At 43.3% G+C, this 20,002-nt stretch overlaps 4 protein-coding genes across 4 annotated transcripts; all 4 read left to right on the top strand.

The window, feature by feature from the left end:
• Positions 1-748: 748 nt before the first annotated feature.
• On the top strand, positions 749-2,073 carry LOC129600541 (uncharacterized). Its single transcript, XM_055499097.1, has 3 exons — positions 749-994; positions 1,106-1,403; positions 2,036-2,073. The coding sequence occupies exons 1-3, from the start codon at positions 749-751 to the stop codon at positions 2,071-2,073; spliced, it is 582 nt and encodes a 193-aa protein (XP_055355072.1).
• Positions 2,074-5,839: 3,766 nt separating this feature from the next.
• On the top strand, positions 5,840-7,157 carry LOC129600540 (uncharacterized). Its single transcript, XM_055499096.1, has 5 exons — positions 5,840-6,326; positions 6,423-6,492; positions 6,571-6,881; positions 6,951-6,994; positions 7,062-7,157. The coding sequence occupies exons 1-5, from the start codon at positions 5,984-5,986 to the stop codon at positions 7,155-7,157; spliced, it is 864 nt and encodes a 287-aa protein (XP_055355071.1). The 5' UTR covers positions 5,840-5,983.
• A 521-nt stretch (positions 7,158-7,678) lies between these two features.
• LOC129600539 (atrial natriuretic peptide receptor 1-like) lies at positions 7,679-12,986 on the top strand. The gene is made up of 14 exons (XM_055499095.1): positions 7,679-7,781; positions 7,863-7,913; positions 9,634-9,813; positions 9,880-10,021; positions 10,114-10,192; positions 10,461-10,635; positions 10,702-10,764; positions 10,900-11,088; positions 11,154-11,481; positions 11,702-12,005; positions 12,084-12,303; positions 12,367-12,502; positions 12,569-12,617; positions 12,779-12,986. Exons 3-14 carry the CDS (start codon positions 9,691-9,693, stop codon positions 12,966-12,968), a joined length of 1,998 nt encoding a protein of 665 aa, XP_055355070.1. The 5' UTR covers positions 7,679-7,781; positions 7,863-7,913; positions 9,634-9,690; the 3' UTR covers positions 12,969-12,986.
• An 832-nt stretch (positions 12,987-13,818) lies between these two features.
• Positions 13,819-17,189, top strand: LOC129600532 (BTB/POZ domain-containing protein 2-like). Its single transcript, XM_055499089.1, has 6 exons — positions 13,819-14,214; positions 14,319-14,441; positions 15,057-15,228; positions 15,323-15,507; positions 15,850-15,985; positions 16,482-17,189. Exons 1-6 carry the CDS (start codon positions 14,048-14,050, stop codon positions 17,013-17,015), a joined length of 1,317 nt encoding a protein of 438 aa, XP_055355064.1. The 5' UTR covers positions 13,819-14,047; the 3' UTR covers positions 17,016-17,189.
• The last annotated feature ends 2,813 nt before the right edge of the window (positions 17,190-20,002 follow it).

Below are 20,002 nucleotides of genomic sequence, written 5' to 3'. Positions count from 1 at the left end.
TTTTCGTACAAACTCAGGCTTCACCTGCTACGCAGAATAAGGAACACTCTGAGACTGAGAGTGCTGTAAACGGCGTGGCATATGCCAGATACAAGTACCCTGATACCTGCAGACTACCAACTGATGTCTGCTGCGTATTACCCTCGAAACCCACAGTATCCCACCGTATTCTGACAGCGCCGTACTCCCAGAGTGCTAAACTTTCGTACTCACCAGGGAACATAAGGCCGGCTCCAAATCAGAAAGGTCACGTTCACAGTAGAATGATGTAATAAATCGTAGTATCTTTAAAAAATATTTTCATCTGCGGTGGTCAAGAGGGCGCGGCCAAGCAATGATATTGGTGAAGCAGACGTTCATGGTTCCTGTTAGAAAATATATTACCAATATATTATACACTCATAATGTGTCATCTACTTGTGAACTATGACCATTGTCCTACTAACTGATCTATGAGTGTACGGTGCACCCAGGTCACCAATCCCCTTGTTTATCAGATGTTTAGGTGCAGTAACTTACTAATATCGTGAATGTACCTAGTGCTATATAAGAAACCTGCTTGTATAGCGTTGATGAACAGAACAACACCAGTGTGTGCGATGCTTCCGCTTTCTGTTCCCGTGACTATAATAATCTCATAATATAAATTCTAACAGATTATGAGACCTGCTTGTCTCTAAGCAGGAAGTTGTATCTACCGTGTCTTATTAGTATAGTGGTTTACTACTGTTACTGTTACGACGCCAAGATGGCAACGTTGAAGGAGATCAAGGTCACGGTACTCAATGGCTCGAACTACGCTCGATGGAGAGTCGAAGTGGAGGACGTCTTAACTGGAGAAGGCGTGTGGAGCATTGTGGATGGAAGCAACAAGATGCCAAGAGATGATCCAGCAGACGAAAAGAAACATGCCGCGTATAATAAATGGATATCCGGAGACGGAAAAGCGAGGAGCATTTTGCGAGCGACGCTCGACGACGTCACCTTTAACCAGGTACGCGATTGTACTACATCAGCGGAAATTTTGGATCGAATTAAAGAGTTAAGGGAGCCGAAAACTGGATGCGACTTAATGACCGCGATGACTGAGTTTTTTGGACTTAAGTGGAAGGATAACGACGACGTTAACACCTTCATGTCAACGCTGCACGTATTGGCATCGAAGATCGACGCCTGTGGGAAAGCCGTGAAAACCAGCGATGAGTGGCTGATTTCAAAAACACTGTCCAGCCTGCCAGTTGAATACGGACCCTTTGTGGCATCGTGGAACATGATGGCCGGCCCCGATCCGAAGATGAGTGTCTTCCGTGAAAAGCTGATGTTAACTGAGCAGATGATCAAGAGCCAAGAAGAAAACCGAGGATATCCTAAAGGACCTTTCGGATCAGCGTATCCGAGTTTTAGTCAGAGAGAGAGAGAGATTAAAAGAGAGAGAGAGAGAGAGAATAAAAGAGAGAGAGATGACAAAGCGATAGGACCACGGACTTCAGGATCCGCATATCAAGATATGGACATCGAATGCAACTACTGCGGAATGCAAGGACACACAACCAGAACATGTCCAACTTGCCCGGCTTGCACTAACTGTGGAATCGTGGGACACCGAGTGCAACATTGCCGACGTGAACGCGTGAGAGAATCAATGTAAAGATATCAAGGATCCGAATCAAGAACCTTTGGAACCAGTGTGCGTTTCAGTGGATATGGCCCGCTGGGTGAAGGGGGGTGTTAGAAAATATATTACCAATATATTATACACTCATAATGTGTCATCTACTTGTGAACTATGACCATTGTCCTACTAACTGATCTATGAGTGTACGGTGCACCCAGGTCACCAATCCCCTTGTTTATCAGATGTTTAGGTGCAGTAACTTACTAATATCGTGAATGTACCTAGTGCTATATAAGAAACCTGCTTGTATAACGTTGATGAACAGAACAACACCAGTGTGTGCGATGCTTCCGCTTTCTGTTCCCGTGACTATAATAATCTCATAATATAAATTCTAACAGTTCCGTTGTTTTGTTATAGAGTTATTGGGCTACCATTACACCATTACAATACTGTAGTATTAGAATACCCGGTTGGTACCGTGAGCTCATAGCAAAGCTCTACGCAACCTTTCCCGAAAAAAAAATAAATAAAATGTTTGTACAACATGCTGGAACTTGGTAGGAAGCAAAACAAATTTTCCTTGTGAATACTGTCTTGTCAACAAATGGTGAACGGAGTAAAAGATAGTGCCGAAAAGTGGTGGACAGTGCTCCACCGATTGTGTCGTGGTCGGTATGTATAATCAGCTTCCACTTAATTGGCGCAAGGTCTTTAATTCACGACATATCCCCTCACGGTCGGACATTGGCCAAATGAGTTTTAAGAAGAGTCAAAAATTCTGAAACGGTTTATGGCAACGGATACTCGTACGACCATTTGCCACAAAAACGAATTGCCCTCGGAAGAAATGTTCTTGAACCCAAATGGCTACCGGTAACTGTCTGATGTCGAAAAGCCCTCACGGCCAACTGTCTATGACGATTGCCCCAGCACCAAATATCCCGCAGTGACCTATCGCGCAGGCAAATCATCTGGCTACAGAATGGCAGAAAATAAAGCAAAAAGGGTTTGATAGTGTGCGGAAAAGAAAGTTTTGTGTACAAGTACACCAACTTCCACTTCCTTTAAACACCCTTCACCCCAATTTCCTAGTCTTCTACCAACTGGAGACAAGCATGAATCCGCTCTTACTGGAAATACAGTACGCTCGCTCTCTAATTACAAACAACTTACAATATGTATCAAATTGTTTACCGGTTTGGAGATAGAATGTGGAGCCACGGCCTACCAAACCACATTCTTCCAAGCTTAAGCATTCATTTATTATGGGAGGCGTTTAGAAGGTTTGCACTAGAATCATGGGACTTTTGTCTATCGAAGGCAAGCCTGAAATGGCAGCAGATTGGTTTGTTTCTGCATGACGTCGCTAAATTCTGCTACGAGTATTATGGAGTGACTTTATTGACACTTTGCAGCATCGCTCTATCACTCTCTTTCTCCCTCTCTTTGCGCTCTCTGCCTTTGCAGGATCCATACCAGCTCTATAAAAGCTCCCGACCAAGATAATAATTATTAAATATCAGACGCGTAACACCTATTTGCAAGGCAATAAAATAAGCGTTTTCGGCAAGCGTTTCCAGGTTTTTGGATCCTTTGCACAATCTGCACTAATCGAACCCGCTGTGAATGATCACCTTGGTTGCAAATGTTTTGTATGGCGCACCAAAAAAGATGGTAAAATTAAAGTCAAGTACTAGATTTATTTTTCGTTGTGTCGAGCCCGAGTTTTACCCATTCTTTTCTATTCCCGATCTGATGGAAGGTCACAAAGGTTCTTTTCAATAAACGGTTTCGGCACTGCAGTTGTTGTGACCTGTGGTCGTTGTTAAGAATCCAAAACCTCGGAAAGTGGTAAGTGCTTTCTTAGCTTAGCAACGTTGACAGCTATAGGAGTGAATTGAAAGATCTGTCTTTATGAAAAAATCTATTTCATTAGAAGAATCTAATGGCTGGTCTTTCGAAATGCATACTTTCTACTCTGTAGAGTGTCGAAGTGTTAACGATTTGGGAAAAGCTGTCCAATGCAAGCGGCGTCTGTATGTTTTGTGTAGATTAAGTCGTGGATTTATTTGAATAAGCTATTAAAAGGCGGTTGCACAGGAATAATTAAGACAGAGCAGTATTATTGATTTCTTTATATCTGGAAACGTTTTCACTAAATCAGCAATTGCCACAAACCGGAAGCTCTTCCTTTTAAAAGAACAAACGTCGCAGCATGTTTCTTCTCTCATAGAGTGCTACACCTGAGCTGTCGACGATGCCGATTGTAAGTCACCTACTGTTTACTTACACCTGGTAGTTATACGTAAACAGTTTACGTATAACTACCAGGTGTACGCTCTCTCTGTCGCGCAAAGCAGGCCTCGCTTGGAGTAATACTGTATACAGGAAGTTTAACTGTATCGGAGGGGATTACTTCTCTTATAACGTTTCTGTAAATATTAACTTCCGGGTGATCCGGAAACAACCAATCACAAAGAAATCGTGTGCCGTATGTGTGTTTACGCTGTACTCCCACATGCTGCAACATGAGGCAGCTCGTTAATTTTGTTAGGGCGACGAAAGCATTTGTCTTGGAGTCGGCCTCTAACCTACCGTACACCTCCTATCCTGCTCTCTCTCTACTTTTATATGGCACGACGAAAACGTCCGGCGCGAGCGGCAAAAGTGCTGCTCGGGTCGCCGGTTTTGACTTTCAAGACTTTCTTCTCGTTCAGCTCGTTTACGTTTAATCTCCTGCTGGCATAACAATTAGTCGGCACGACATCAAGCCGCGAGACATTTCGGCGCCGAGACATTTTGTCGTAAGATTATTTCGACGTCGAGACCTAAGAAACCTAAGTAACCAGGAAATCTAGGAGACCTAAGCAACCTCAGAAACCAAAGAATCTACAACACCTTAAGAAACGCAAAACCTAAGAAATCTAAGAATCTGAGAATATAGAAAAACATATGAAAACCAAAGAGGACCTTAAAAATAGCCCGAAAACCTATAAAAAATCCTGGAAAAAAGTGCAACTCAGCGCGTCCAAGGTTAGATGTCTGAAAGCAATATATCCCAAACCGCAATGCCCCAGCATCCAGATGTACCGCGGCGAAAAGTCGCGCGTCTAATCTGAGTGCGGCGAAAATGTCCCACTCCCAATTGTACGCGTGCGCACACCCATGCACACACGCTCGGTCAATTAGGCAACACGTCCGTATGACAGTGACTTTTATTCTAGCTGTTCAAGTTAACATGAACGATCAGAATCCACCGGCATTAATTATGACGGTCGGTAGCTGCTGGTCTTGGAGTATTTTGAAATTCGATTTTGCGACAAGATGGTGTGAACTTTAGCAAATCGACCACATTTTTAGGGAGCTAAAAGAGCAACACTTCTAAACTAAACCGAATTTCCCAAAAAAGCTGTGTGGAATAAGGCTCCATCACAACTGTATCAAAGTAGTACCCGTGCATCCTCCAGTAAACTTGACTGGTAATAATATTCGTACACTCGCACGGATGCTGTGCGATAAATTAGAGCAAAACGTTGGCTGGTGATTTTGTGGCACGCGCCTACCTTCTTCTCTACATATATCTTACAGACTACAGCTGATGATAATTCTTTTGCAACAAGACGACAACCGCGAGTTCAGGTAGATAAAGAGACGTACTACCGCAATTTCAATCGTGGTGCGTAAAGAAATTGTGGGGAGATCGAAGCGGCGGATCAGTAAGATGGGAAAAACCAGGCTTTAACTAGGGCGATAACTGCAACCATAATGATATCGCTAAATAAACAAGGTATTAAATAACAGCATGCTGGGACATATTGTTTGCTTAGTTGATACATTTCTCTGACAGCCAGTTTTTTTTGCTGCGAGTGTGCCGAGAAAAAATACTGGAAACTGGGAAAGCTCACAAGATATGTCCATCTTAATATTAAGTTACACCGTTCCCTGTTTATCTGATCATTGATGCTTTGGTGTTCGTGCATGCGTAATGCCGTCAATTAGTCGTACAGTTAAAAGGTCAATATCGCCGGAAGGCCAGTGATTAGTTCTAACAATTTACGCTTATATACTGCAGCGTTACTAGCAAACTGGTGGTAGTCAATGACAAATTCTATTTACATTTGAAACACCCAGCTGGTTTAATTCCCCTCTTCTTCAGTGCAGAATCCGTGTCGTTAGTTAGACCTTTTCATTCATTCCTTTGCTGATTGCCGGGATCACCACTCAACCAGCGCCGGAATTATATTTTCCATACTTCAAATCCACGGCAAATCCTCCCTTGTGTTGCGAATAAATGCTTTGAAGCGTTGTTTCCATGAACTGGCTGTCAAGTTTACTACGAGTCCTATTAAGGCGCGTAACGTGAAGATGATATTTTCATTTACTCCACTCTCCATCCTTATTGTTATGGTGTGTATTGATCCAGTGCTTAACCAGTTGGAACGGAAGCCGGGTCATCGTGCTGTCAATGTGAGTTTGCTAGTAGCCGGCATCGCAACAGGAGGTTACGGATCTCTGCCATATACCGCACCAGCGTTGTCGCTGGCTGTTGATCATGTGCACAAAATATACAATGGATCAATACGATTCAATACTGAATACGTTCAAGATCAGAACTGTGGGAACCTTACCAGCAATGTTGCCGCAGTGTCCGCCGATATCTATTATCGTCAGCGCAAAGAGCGTGACGCCCTCGTGTCCATTTTACCAGGTAGCGCACAAAAAAACACATCGCTCAAAAACATACAAGAAAATTAATGTCAAATACTTCCTGGTAGCTCATTAGTGCGATTTTCTGAAATTTTAGGATGTGAAATCGGTGGCGCTGTGGAATTAGCACGGCTTTGTACACAATGGGACGCTTTGTGGATTTCAATGTCGGTAGTTGTAGGCTTGTAGCAAGCTGCTCAGCAATTAACCATCCTGGTAAACAAGCACTGTTTTCCATGTTTCAGGGCAGGCGCCAGCCCAATCACAGGCTCACAACGGTTGCAATACCCCACGGGAATAATCACCAGCTATTTCCGCATGTCCGACGCGGGTGAATTATTTATACAATTATTGCTCAAGTTCAACTGGACATCGGTAAATGTCATCATCGACAACAGTTCGCCGGCCTTCTATGCTGACGTGGGAGCGTTAGTCGTGATCCATCTCAAGAATGAAAGGCGCATCAGGTTCACTGTCTGGACCCTTTCCGCGCAGTCCACTTCCCCGTTTGCCGACTTTCCATCGATTCTCGAGAAGATCCGTGCAACAAGTAGAGGTGAGAAAGTGCGTTAGTTCAAAGCTCCAGCCGTCCGGATCAGTTAAGCTGAAAGTGTATAATTTCTAGTTGTGCTGTACTTCGGTAATGGGCCGGCTCTACGAGAATTTTTGGTAAGGGAATATTTGTGCAGATTTTTATGTTTGTTACGGTGTGAGATTTGATGGAATGTTTCTGCAGTTCATCGCTTCATCCATGGAGATGACGAATGGCGAACATGTAAGCAAAATCGAGTGCCTTCAAGGTTTCAACTGGATTATGGTGCCACCGCCTTGAACTTATCGATTGATCGAATCAATTGTAGGTTTATGTTTTGGTTGAAAACAATCTGTTTCGCCCAATATATTGGCAAGCGAGCGATAAAAACGACTTGGTGAGTAAAGATCCTAATATTCTATGCGTAACCGCGCTTATATTTTATCATCTCCCACGCTAGAACTACCAGAAACCAATGCTGCGTTTTTCGCTTTTCGAAATTTAAATTTACCCATAACTCCCCAACAAGATATGGCGCGCACAAACGGTTTTTACGCAGTGTTTATAAATTACTACAGAATGTCTTAAAACAATGCAAAAAAGTGTTTGGGAGTGTACGAAAATGTAAGGTCTTGTGCACGTAGGTGAACTTTGGTACCATGGATGAGGTCGTTTATCTGAAATAGTATTTAGTAGCTGTAGCGACATCTTACCGCAACTGTTTAGCTCCTGTTGCTCGCAAACTGCGATAAAGGAAGTATTAACTCATCGCTGTGTCACTAGATTATTCTGCAAGCGTTTCGTTCCGTGCTGATAATCAATCCAAGCGAAAGCACCAACAACTCTGCAAAGAGGCAGCTTGGAGCAGAAATTCTTCGGCGAGCCGAAAGAGATTATAATTTTACCTATCCTCTACAGAGCCAGGTTGGTCGATCACTCCCTGATAAAAGTAATTCTTCTCAGAATGTGGTCTGGATTACATTCGTGTACGCTTTTTGTCTTCAGCCGTATACTCTTATCATCAGTGGATACACCACAATCTTTGCACTTGCGGAGGTAAGCCCGACAGTAAAGGTCAAAAAAGGTTTAACACTGTGATTTTGTCAGTTTCCTTCGTATTGTGGTCAGTTACGTATAAGTCTTCCTAACTAGGCACCCACGTATCCTGCTCAAGCTTCTGAACACTACAATGTACAAACTCTTTAAAAGCTTTGCTTATGGCAATCAGTTTATAAATTATACGGATCGTCAATGTATAGTTTCCATAAAACAGCAAAAACGTAGATATTTACGAAACAGTGTTAACTGGAAAACTGTTCCTTCTTTCTCATGAAAGTCAACGATCAAGTAATGAAACAGAAAAGCTTTGATGGATGCTTATTATACTAATTGTATCAGGATGTCCTGAGATGTCATTATGGGTATACATATTTACCTGCACCGGAATCCGGAAATTTGAGTGCGTGAAAAAATAATAACAGATATCATTTTTCAGTGCAATTATACGCCAATTACAGATCGTTTGCAGGTCTTTAGTAGGGAAGGTGATCCATCTTCATGGTGATTCATAACGTAATTTAACGTAATTTTGGTGTCCTAGGAAAATGCACCGAACTGTGCGTTGGTAGACCGAAGCGCAGCCCTTGCAGTGAGTTTGATGGCTTCGCGATTTCGTTGTTTTTATAAATTATTCTTAAAAATTTAGTCCTCCGACACTTTTTGCCTTATCATAAAATTATTATCTGTGATTGATTAAAATCAGTGAGATCGGCTGGTAACCCGAGAAAAGGATGCATTTCAGTTTGCACGATTTTTGTGGGCAAGTATAGAACTGTTAAATAATCGTCAGGTCAAATCCATTACATACCCGTAGAAGGATATTTTAAATTTATTTGAATGTATTTTGTGAGCGATATTTGTTCTGTACGATTCAGTACAAATAAAGCGCATGTAGATTTCTGTAGAATACACAGAATAATACCACTGTGATTTTTTAAAAACCGCATTACTATCAAAATTTTCGGTTTTTGAAATACTTTTCACAATTTTTATTATTAAATAATACATAATTACAGGCTTACAGTGTGTATAATTATTATTCCATGATGTCGTGTGGGCTAAATCCCAAATGCCAATCACGTCATCGAGTCACTTCCGCAACAAACAGGTAGATGAACAACCATTTATTTCAATTGAAGTAGAGGACCTTCGCTGCACTCCGGTCGTTTATTTTGTTTATAGCTTATACAAACATCTTTTTCCAATAATAATATCCTGTAATTTGTTCCAGAGTTCTTTATACAAGAAAATCAGATACTATCATTACACAAAATACAGAAAATTGTCCGGAAATGCCGGCATTTAGCCTGCGTAAGCATAGTTTTTTGGGATACGCAACCGTAGCAAGCAAAGCAGATGACGCAAGCAAATCGATCTGAGTAAGATAACCCGTACATTTAACGAAAACTTGATACCAGAAGCAGAAGTGTACGTGATCGGCGTTTTAGTCACGCCGAGCGTCACATGGGATGTGACGGGTGGCCAGTTTATGAAAACGGTATAAAATTGAGCGAAATAGGCGGCAAACTTAAAACTTACTATAGCTAACACTAAAAGGACAGGGAACAAACTGTGCACAGTCGTCTGTCGGCATGGCAGCGGTATGCGAGAGTGATGACGTTCCCAGTTCTTTCAGCTATAGTAAGTTCCAGACAAACAGAAGAACAGAAAACTGCGTCAGTGTCTGTCAGAATGTTTTCCAGTTGTCAACTTTTAGATCATTAACGATATAATAGCGACGGAAAAGCAACCAGATTGGAGTGGTGCGGCGCTAATGCAACGGCTTCGCAATAGAACGTTTGCAGATAACTTTGGTAACACTATGTACATCGACAGCGATGGACAGCGGCGTACTGACTTCACAGTTTCTCTTTTCAATGCAAACGGAAGTCGTGAGGTAAGTTTTATGTTATTTGTTAGCTGGTTTCCTAATAGAACACCCCGGTTATTTTCTTTTCAACAGCCTTTGCTGCGAAAGTTTGGTCAGACCGGGAATATACAAGAACTGCAGCAATTGTTAGTGTGGGGTTCTTCCAATGCTTCTTTTCCCCCACCTAACGAACCGCTATGTGGATATCTCAAGCAACGCCCGCCGTGTATGCCTGGTTAGGAAAATGTCGCAAACATAAGAAACCCTTAGTTGCCTGACATACTTACGTGCTGTCCGTGCGAATTATCCATTTCATGTACGTTACAGGTGATAATCGATTTACTTACGTTCTATCGATCAGTTTAGTTTGTTCATTCGGGGCCATAACTGTCCTGGGATGTGCAGTGTAAGTAACCTTCTTCAGCGGTTAGACCAATCAGAAATAACAACGGAATTGCAGCTGACCTTTACAGTACTGTCCAGCTACAAACTTATTCATTTATTCGACATTCAAGATTCAATTATATAAACTGGAGAAAAATTAAAACTTACGACTTCCTATGCCAATAACTATTTATTGCTTAGCGGTACACTATACACCAGAGGAATTTTAGAAGACGAAGAAAATAGTAAGTTAGTCATAATTTTACTGTACTTAAGTTTACGCTTTTTAGGTTCGTCAAACGCAAAGCAGACAACCAGTTACTCCGTGACCCCTGGTGGCAAGTGTATCTGGAGGCACCAGATCAAAGAGTAGTCTCCCGGCTCTCGCTGCTAGCTGCACAAGGAAGAAAACCCCGTTACTCATTGGAATCAAACGCGCTACGTGACCCAACCACTTCGTCGCCCGCAAGTTTTTAATGTGTCTCACATTAACGCAGTAAAGTTTACTCTGTACGGCGTTGTTTTCTGCAGAGCTTTAACAACGCCATCCTTCTTGGATCTTTTAAAAACAAGCCGGTGATGGGCTGGAAAGTGGTCAGTAGAAGCAGTCCGGCAAGTTTTGCTAATATACATGCAACAAAAGAACTCCTTCTTTTGTTTCGCAAGGTACTGCGACGTGCTGCGTAGTATTTGTGCATTTACAGGGCTTTCCAGGTTTTGGTTTTATAGCTGAACAAAATGGACAGCATCAATATTTGCCAGTTCTTCGGACTGGCCATAACAGCCTCCACAACCGGCGTTTACTGCATCTCCGCGGTGATGGAGAGTCCCTCACGAGGAGCTCTGCCGGACGTATTTGACAGTTCTGTTAGCAGAGACCCGACAATGCAAAGCTCCTTAGTGCTGGACTATATCGAAGTACGAAACTATGGGTGTCCAACCGATAATAAAACCAGGTTTCTCATTTGCATTCAGTTTTGCAGGCAGTTCAATATGTTCACTCTTCATCATTACAATACCATGGGCGAATCAGTGTCCTGACTTGCTGGGTGGATAAGCATTTCACCCTTAAACTGGCGCATTTGGGTTCCGAGAAAATTCGGCATAACTTATGCCAAGCCAACCGAGATTTGACCACGAATTTATGTCAGAATGTCATCGGAGAATCTGTATATTGGTCACCACCCGGAACAACAGCCAGCGCTGACAACAAATCACAACAGATGGTAGATATTTTCTCATCAGGTCTGGTCATCTACGACATACTGACCGCGGGAAATATCTTCGCGAAAATCATAGCAGCTGCACAAGGTAAGAAAAAGTATTCTGAGCGACTATAACCGACAAAACCGTTTGTGCCAAAGCTCTTTTATCCTGAACTTATGGTAAAGTGGCCGGATCCGAATTCATGTCCGGACGGTCTTTTAATGTGTTAATTTGTATCACGACGCTTTTGCCCGTAACGACCGATCAGATAAGGTGTATCCGTCACGTAAGCTTAATCCTGGGCAGTTCCCATTTGAATTTACAGATTCTCCGAGTTTTCCCGAAGTTCTCGATCTTTGCCTGGATGCGCCGGACATTCCTGACATACTGCGGTTATGTCTCAGCGCAGATCCGCTTCAACGACCAGATGCAGCAAGACTTCGTCGTGAAATGGTCCAGATTAATCCTTTGTTGGCTCCCAATAAGAAGAAAACTACGCTATTTGACAAAATTTACAAACGACTAGAGCGTTATGCAATGGAGTTGGAAGGTCAAGTCGCGACTAGAACCTGGGAACTTAAGGAAGAGATGGAAAAATGCGACGCTATCATCTCTCAGTTCCTTCCGAAGTATAAAAAAAGCATACTTCTGTTCCGATTTTCCGTTTTGTCAAAGCGCGTTACAGTACTATATTCTTTTTCATGTAGATCCGTGGCAAAGCAGCTGCGCGCCGGTGAAAAAGTTTCGGCTGAAATTTTTGAGTCTGTGACGGTTCTGTTCGCTGATTTATATGGATTCGCTGACTTTATCAAAAGTAGTTCGCCGGAGATGACGATATCCTTGATCGCGGCCACGGAAGCTTTTATCGACAGACTGTCAACGGAGTGCGAGGTCTACAAAGTGGAGGCAGTTATGGATTCGTTTATGGTATTCACCGATTATGTTGACTAATTTAAGGTTGCTCACAGATAGAAGCATATTCGTATGCAGGTAGCGAGTGGACTGCCAGAGCGCATCGGAAAAAACCACATCCAAAGGATGGCGGGATTTGTGATTAAGCTAATGGAGGCTAAACATCAGTCGACCTTTCTGCTGAATTTACAATTTAAGATTGGCATGCATTCCGGTAAACATGGTAGTTATGGGTCGTGTCGTCAGGTAAAGTTCGGGCGTCGGTGACAGTTGTTTTTAGGTCCATGCGCCGCTGGACTTATGGGACTGAAACGGCCACGCTATTGCCTGTAAGCTACGTCATACGGTGCCACTGAAGAATTTTACTTTCTGAGCAGATATTTACAACTGCGAATATTGCGCTCTTGAAAGCACTGGGCGAAGGATAACTTTGAAACCAAATGCGGAAGTAACAATCAAGAGAAGGTTCTCAGCAACTTTTACATGACAGGTTCGGTGACACAATCAACATGGCCTCCCGAATGTGCAGTCACGGCTTGCCAGGACACATTCATTTGAGCCCACACAGCCAAGCACTTCTGGAGAACTTCCGCCAGTTCGCTGTCGAGTCAAGAGGGTTGCAAGCGATAAAGGGAAAAGATACCATGACAACATACTGGCTTCTTCTACCATCACACTAACGGTAACGGAAGGCATAATTAATTTATTAAGTACCAGATTGCGCGCCTTGGAGGCGGCCGGGAAATGGCAAAATTCGCGGATCAGATGCTCTCGGAGAAAGTGTTTCTTGGAGTCGAAGGGTGCCAATCTCAAGTTGCGTGGATAAGCCCCATTTTTTTCTGTCCTAAACCCGGTTATGGAATACCTTGTGCATTACGAAATAATACGATTTCCGACACAAGACGATTTTTAGTTTTCTGGTACAAGCATTAGTTTTTTACCTTTTATAGCTACCTGTCATTATTTTCATGCGCTATTTGCAGAGTCTGTAAAATTGTTGAATTTGCCTAACAATAAAAAGGGCGGACACTTGTGACACGAGGATACTGTTAATTTACCAATTTAAATTTAAAATACGACTCGAACCAGTGCCAGCTGCGCTCTTAGCGAATGCCGCCGCTGCGCTTGTGCAGCTAACCAATAAATCACACCGACTGCATCATTTATGGCACGCATTAAGTTTCATGTTGAAAATTGACGCACTAGTTGTGCGACCAGCCTTTGATTTATAAGTACAAAGTATTTACAATTTTTCTGATTTGCTCCGAAATTAAAATCCAGTCAGTAGTTCGCACGGCACGATGCTGCACCCAAGGTGGCTGACAAGCGACAGTGTGGCACAGAGTAAGAGTGGACATTGGTCGACAGAATATACGGAACTTTAGTTACAGGCGGTCGCCCTGGTGCACGGAATAACTGATAACCTGCATGCGGGCAGCGGTTTGCCCAGACGATCAGCTTCCGGTGTGCGCCTTAGCAAATACACCTGACAATTTTGAAATGAATTTTCCTTAGCAGATCTCTGCCAGGGTTTCCTCAGTTTCGATAAAAATATGTCAAATCTATTATTCCGCATTAGCGATTTTAGAGTGATTTTTCCCGGACTTTTTTGCCTTGATTTTCTCATGCACGGAGCAGCGATTCGCCAGTCTAGTAACTTTACGACCACATCAGCTTCTATCTGACATCAGGAGGCTGTTGTAATAAGTATCTTTAAGGTATCAGTACGAGCCTATGAGCGTATCCCAGCGTGGTAGCCATGTCGAATTTTCCGCTCCGATCGACCGAAGCCAGCGTCCCTCGACGTGGCACGATTGAAGGGGCACTGAAGCGATGGGAGCAGATGTTGAAAAGTGGAGATTTGAGCGATGTGCAGTTCTCCGTGGGTCGGTATTTCGGACCAGCGAGGATTTTCGAAGCCCACAAGTGAGCTGACTTTATCCCACTTTTATGCCTGATGCAGTGTTGCTGCTGAATTTTCCTGCGAAATCGAGGTGTGCTAATCTGTGTTGATTCGTAAATTCGAACAGGTTGGTGCTGAGCAGCGCTAGCGATGTCTTCTACACCATGTTTAACGGGAGCCTACCTGAGAATCGGGATGATGCCATTGATGTTCCGGAAATTTCTCCCCCAGCATTTGAAAATATGCTCAAGTAAGTAAACATTGCGACGCTTTTGACATTTGGATCAGTTTGTACGCGATTACCAAATCCTGGATTTGGTAATGTGCATGCACGATAACATGCGATGTCGCGTACTCCCAAAGACTTTTTTGCTTGGATTTATATGGCATTGTGATGATTGTGTAGCCCGAGTGATTTTAAACATATTGGCGTGAAAACTGTTTATGCCACTATATGTAATGCGAGTAATATGATTCGGGAGTTACGGCTGTAAGGAAATTTTAAGTTTTTCATGTGTTCTGATAATCTGATGTACCAAAAATTCTCATTGTGGACCGATCCCCTTTAATTTAAATCTTGCATGTACACTTAGATGCCTATGCATGAAAATCGTTTTTTACACCGAACCACGGTTCGGATATTTTTCTCGCATTTGCAAATGAACTGCAAAATTTTAAAAATCCATTTTAGAATTTGAAAAAAATGGTGTGTCGTTCGATGTAAAACGATCTTTCAGAAAATGCAACAAAAGTGTTCGGGGATTATCGCACGATTTAAAGTACAAATAGAGGTACTTTTAAGCTGGTTTACCGAAAGAGAGATGGTTAAGCGAACTTGGTTCTCCATTAAGAATTATTACGACAGATACATCTATGCTGACAAGGCGGATGTGACAGTGGAGAATGTCTTCCCGACGATGAAGTGCGCTGACAAATATGACTTGCCATTTCTGGGCGACTTCTGTTTCGGTTTCTTCATGCAGGATCTCATCCCGGAGTTTCGCGATGCCGATTGCTATTTACTGCATCTGGAGAATGTACAGATGTCTGGTTATATTTAGAAGTGAAATAATTATTGAATTTCATTGTCTACACTACAGTATATTCTCAATCCTCGGGCTCTCTGTGTAGGCGCTTATGTGGGCTGTTGGTATCGAAAGTGTCGTGGAAAATTGTCTGCATTTCGTGGATGTGCACAGTAAAATAATCCTCAGATCTGAACGGTTCACGGAATTGCAGTACAACACGCTGCGTGCCATTTTGGAACGCGACACGCTGTTTGCTGAAGAGAGCCTGATTTGTATGGCTGTGGATCGGTAAGTAGGGTTAGACGATATTTCAGTGTTCTGTGAGGGGTTAGTGGGCCGAATTAGACAGGATTATAAGAAAAATTAAAATCTGTAACTGAAAGCTTAATAAGAATACCATAAGCTCATGCTGGAAGTGGCTTTTCGTCCATCAAACAAAATAGATACAAGTACGTTCTAGTTCTAGTGCTAGTACTTACTCGTTATCGCTGACACTTGAAAAAGCTAATGTTAAGTTAATACATGTGAGTTAGTGGTGAACTACGAATGGTCGAACAAAAAACACTTTGTAGTGCAGGCGCTTCCTTTGAGAATTTCATTTGACAACTGTTGACTGAATTTTTCTCGCAGATGGGCGGTTGCTGCCTGCACCCGAAGCAATTTGGAGCCGTCGGCTGTAAACCGGCGCCAGGTCCTGGGGGAGCTGTTTTACCTGATCCGGTTCCCGGTGATGACTGTCATGCAGCTGACTGAAATGCCCGCAGAAGTATGGCATTGAGATTATGCTTTTTGCGGCTATTCACAGGCAAATTAGTTTCGAAGGATCAAATTTAATGATTAAATAATAAATAAAAAAATTAATTAATAATTTCGAATAACAATTTCGAAAAATAAATAAATTTCGAAAAATAAAGAATAATGCAAGTTAACTAATTTCAAGTTCAAGCCGTTACAGGTGTTTGAGCAACATGAAATTCAGATTTTGGTTGGTCCAAGTCACCTAACCTACAGTGTTATTTGAATTATCTCACGTAGCATGATCACAAAATAACCTTTATAATTTATTGTAGCTGGGATGGCGAAGACAAAAAAATCGCGATTTTAACTCAGTATAGACCGAAACGGCGATATTTGATTTTCTGATTGCTGAAATATGATTCAAATATTAAATGTGCATGTAGTACGGCTTGAACCGATTATTTAGATTTGTTTACTGTCATTTATTTGCGATAATTTGTGATTACTCTCATTTATTTGCGCAGAGTGGATTCCTGGAGGCTTCAGCGTTAGTGGAGATATTCCATCACAGACACCGCTTCAACGCTCTACCCCGCCGGCAACCAGTCATCCGGGTCGGGGATATGGAATTCAAGCACCAGGAAGAAGTATTTGTGTTTAAGCCGCCCTACTGCACTCCTGCACATGTGATCGGATCGCGTGGATCAACCGCTGTCTGCGTGCCTCTGGAAGACGAAGATGACGATGAGGATGATGATGACGATGACGACCTGCTTAAGCTCAGCCCAGAGCAACTTATTCGCGCAGCAGACTACTGCACGCTCCATCAGCCCGTTTTCTTCTGTCGCAGCGAAGTGAAGTATATCCGATCGGAGAACGGCCGTCACATCGTTGCTGGGTCAAACAGAGAATACAAAGTTAATTTTAGTGAGATTTGTTTAGAATATGATCAGGCGATAGCGTGGAGAAAGACCATTGCGAACGGCAGCGGAAAGGCTCCTTCCGTCTCAACGGGGAAGCGTTCACTGGACGCTGCTGGCTTGTCTGGAAATGATTGATCGCTACTGAGACGGTTTTTGTTTACTGTTGAGGGATATTGAAAGTTGTCATTCTGGCACAGGTTAAAAATTGAAACAAATGTTTCAGTTTTTAACCTGTGCCAGCATGGTAACTTACTGCCGCTTTTGTTGGGCACTGGTGATGATGTTGGGCCACCTTACTGTTATTCTTAGAAGCCTGAGTTGTTAACCATTAGTTTATGAGCTGGTGGTGTGAACTGATAAAATTTGTACAGAGCAATCAGATCGGCGTATTTTTCTCACTAGCCCGTATTACATAGTGGATTAAGTGCTCGTAAAATGTTCCGTTTACAATAATTTGTCATCTGCCGATAAAAAGGTAGGTAAGGTAAAACCTGCATAACATCATTGTTCAAACTGTTATCGCATAAAATCACACTCAAAAAAATATCCATTTTCCAAATTTTTCCAAAACAATTTTCCAATAGCACGTTAAAGGTTCCATTAATGGAGTCTGCCTGCTTTAGTTCTATAGTTGCAACAAATTCCAATAACTTGTTGCTTTTACCGCTCTAGACGGAAGTCCATTTTAGTATTTTACACTACACAATTTAATCCTAGCTTGGTGACCGCCTGCAGGTGCTGACATGAAAGCCTTCGTACAACGGTTTAACCGTTCAAGCCGAAGAAGTGGGAGCCACCTCCGCCTCGACTGAAAAATTTCTTGTGACAATATTTTTTCGTTTTCTTTGGCTCGAAAGTCAAGTGGATTTCGCCCAGAATATAAAAGTGAAGATAGTTAGTATTTCATGGCAAATCACTCCACTATGTGCCTAAACCCGACTTCGGACGCCAGCAGCACTGCTACCGGTGCTACGACCACTGGCAGCACAGAATGTCGCGGCTCTGGTGGAGTACTAGCTGATCGCATGAAGCGAATGTTGGCCAGCGGAGAATTCAGCGATGTGCAGTTTGCCTTGGGACGCCAATTTGGCACTGAGAAAATTTTCCCCGCGCACAAGTACACGCGCTTACTAATTGGAAATTACACGAACTAGGCGATATGAGTGTGAGTCTTTGAGGTGAGTGGTTTTTGCAGGAGCATAATGTGCAACAGCAGCGATGTGTTCAACATGATGATCAGCAACAGCATTCTCGAGTCTTGCCCGCTGGTCATCCACTTCCCCGACATTCCTTCCGAAGCGTTCGCCAATCTACTCAATTATGTGTACACTGATTCGGTGGAAGGCATCAGTGTAGACAACGTCTTCCCCACTCTGCACTGTGCTGACAAATTTGCTTTGCCATTCTTGGGGGATTTCTGCTGTGACTTCATAAACAAGCATCTGAATTCAGACAACTGCCTGAGCACACTGGAAAATGTAAGGTTTATCATAGCCCGTGAATTCTCCTGGATAAAATCATGGTTAATAATACGTCGGTTCCACAGGTCAACCGTTGGAGCCCTGGCCACGTTAAGATTGTGGAGAAATGTATGGACATCATTGACGCAACCAGTGAGCCTATATACTGCGATCGGAGCAGTTCAGCAGCATTGGACACGACAGTCTGCAGATGATTCTGCAGCGACCATCTCTTTCCGTTGACGAGAATACCGTGTACACGGCAGTGGAGAAGTAATGACAGTTCAAAAGTGCAAATTCTTGTCATGTGCGGACCAAATTGCACTGCTGGTTTGTTCAAATAGGTGGGCAGCAAAGACTTGTCAAGAACGTAACTTGGAACCGTCCTACGCCAATCGCCGCGAAGTGCTGGGTGCGGCGCTCTTTCTCGTCCGCTTTCCGCTCTTAACCGATGTCCAACTGGCAGCTGGGCCGATCCAAGTGAGTTTGGATTTGTATTTCCTGATTTCCAGGACGAGTACATTTTGTCGGGCATCGCAAAATAACTTGCGGATCCATCACTTCCGATCGCCGGAAACTGTGTTTCCTTTTAAATTTTGTTTTGTAAAAATGACTTGTTAATCTTGTTGTGCCTTTGCTGTGTAGAGTGGGTTGTTGCTGCCCACCGAGCTACGCGATATATTTCTGCACAAACACGCCCCGGAAAAGCCAGCACTCCCGTTTCCAGCGGAGCTGCGCACCTCCGTCCAATACCGCGTTGGTCCGTACCAGTATCGCGAGGCCGTGTTCGCGCAATGCTGCGGCGGTGACTACTATCCGGGGAAGGTGGTTGAGGAATGGGGACGGGACATGGTCGTCCAGTGGTGCCGGGAGGATCACAAGCTCAACCAAGCGTTGAGGCGGCGGGTCATTCGTGCGGCGGACATTCTTACATTTGGCCAGAGGGTGCAGTGTTGGGAGGCCGCGGGCATGTACTGCATGTCGCGCGACGATAAGCACGTGGTGGAAGTCGACGGCCGGGAAATGGTGGTTGATTTTGCTGATCTGATGATACCCGAGAAGGTGGTCCGGGATTGGCAGGCAGCCAACAGCCAGCTCCTTGGATAAGCCTCCCCATATTTCCGGAATCCTGCTCCGGAGTACGGAATAAGTTGCGCAGTGCGCATACTTATATCTATTCTCTTATGAATTACATTATTTTGTTATTCTTTTTGCATATCAGTTGCTGTTTGAGCGGTGCAACCCTTAGATTACTAATGTAGTGAGAATCAGAAAGCATTTCTCATAAAGGCGTGCGTTAATTACAACGAAACAATTTACGGAATCCGTGCAAGTGGTGCATTGCACTTGATCATGTCCAGCTGGCGGACGATAAGAATACGTGTTCTGTCATACTTTTGCCCTTAATTTCAAGGGGACCTTTTCTGAAACCAGCTTTCTTTACAGTAATTTCCGGTTACGGGACCGTTGGTACTTACCAGTTTACCAAAAATCGCCGGAAGCAATAATAAAAATACAGCCAGCACCGCCACATCTACCGGTAGGGCACTCTGAGTTATAGGTTGATGCTGAGTGGACGCTGAATTATGATTTATCCATCATACAGAACAGTATTCACGGGCGGTCGATAGGGTGCGCATTCCTGATAAAGCGGGATCTTAT

The sequence above is a fragment of the Paramacrobiotus metropolitanus genome, unplaced genomic scaffold (genome assembly GCF_019649055.1).
Source record: "Paramacrobiotus metropolitanus isolate TYO unplaced genomic scaffold, Prichtersi_v1.0 Parri_scaffold0000182, whole genome shotgun sequence".
Classification (NCBI taxonomy): domain Eukaryota; kingdom Metazoa; phylum Tardigrada; class Eutardigrada; order Parachela; family Macrobiotidae; genus Paramacrobiotus; species Paramacrobiotus metropolitanus.
Note: the sequence above shows the minus strand (reverse complement) of the source record. Positions and strands in the feature narration are given on the sequence as shown.

Coding starts and splice junctions, on each gene's coding strand:
- LOC129600541 (XM_055499097.1), top strand. CDS start 749: ATGGCAACGTTGAAGGAGATCAAGGTCACGGTACTCAATGGCTCGAAC. Junction 995..1,105: donor ACGACGTCACCTTTAACCAG/GTACGCGATTGT, acceptor TTTGGACTTAAG/TGGAAGGATAACGACGACGT. Junction 1,404..2,035: donor ATCAGCGTATCCGAGTTTTA/GTCAGAGAGAGA, acceptor GTTTTGTTATAG/AGTTATTGGGCTACCATTAC.
- LOC129600540 (XM_055499096.1), top strand. CDS start 5,984: ATGATATTTTCATTTACTCCACTCTCCATCCTTATTGTTATGGTGTGT. Junction 6,327..6,422: donor CCTCGTGTCCATTTTACCAG/GTAGCGCACAAA, acceptor CTGAAATTTTAG/GATGTGAAATCGGTGGCGCT. Junction 6,995..7,061: donor CGGCTCTACGAGAATTTTTG/GTAAGGGAATAT, acceptor ATGTTTCTGCAG/TTCATCGCTTCATCCATGGA.
- LOC129600539 (XM_055499095.1), top strand. CDS start 9,691: ATGCAACGGCTTCGCAATAGAACGTTTGCAGATAACTTTGGTAACACT. Junction 10,022..10,113: donor ACGCCCGCCGTGTATGCCTG/GTTAGGAAAATG, acceptor TGTACGTTACAG/GTGATAATCGATTTACTTAC. Junction 10,765..10,899: donor CGGTGATGGGCTGGAAAGTG/GTCAGTAGAAGC, acceptor TTGGTTTTATAG/CTGAACAAAATGGACAGCAT.
- LOC129600532 (XM_055499089.1), top strand. CDS start 14,048: ATGTCGAATTTTCCGCTCCGATCGACCGAAGCCAGCGTCCCTCGACGT. Junction 14,442..15,056: donor GCATTTGAAAATATGCTCAA/GTAAGTAAACAT, acceptor TTATTACGACAG/ATACATCTATGCTGACAAGG. Junction 15,508..15,849: donor ATTTGTATGGCTGTGGATCG/GTAAGTAGGGTT, acceptor TTTTTCTCGCAG/ATGGGCGGTTGCTGCCTGCA.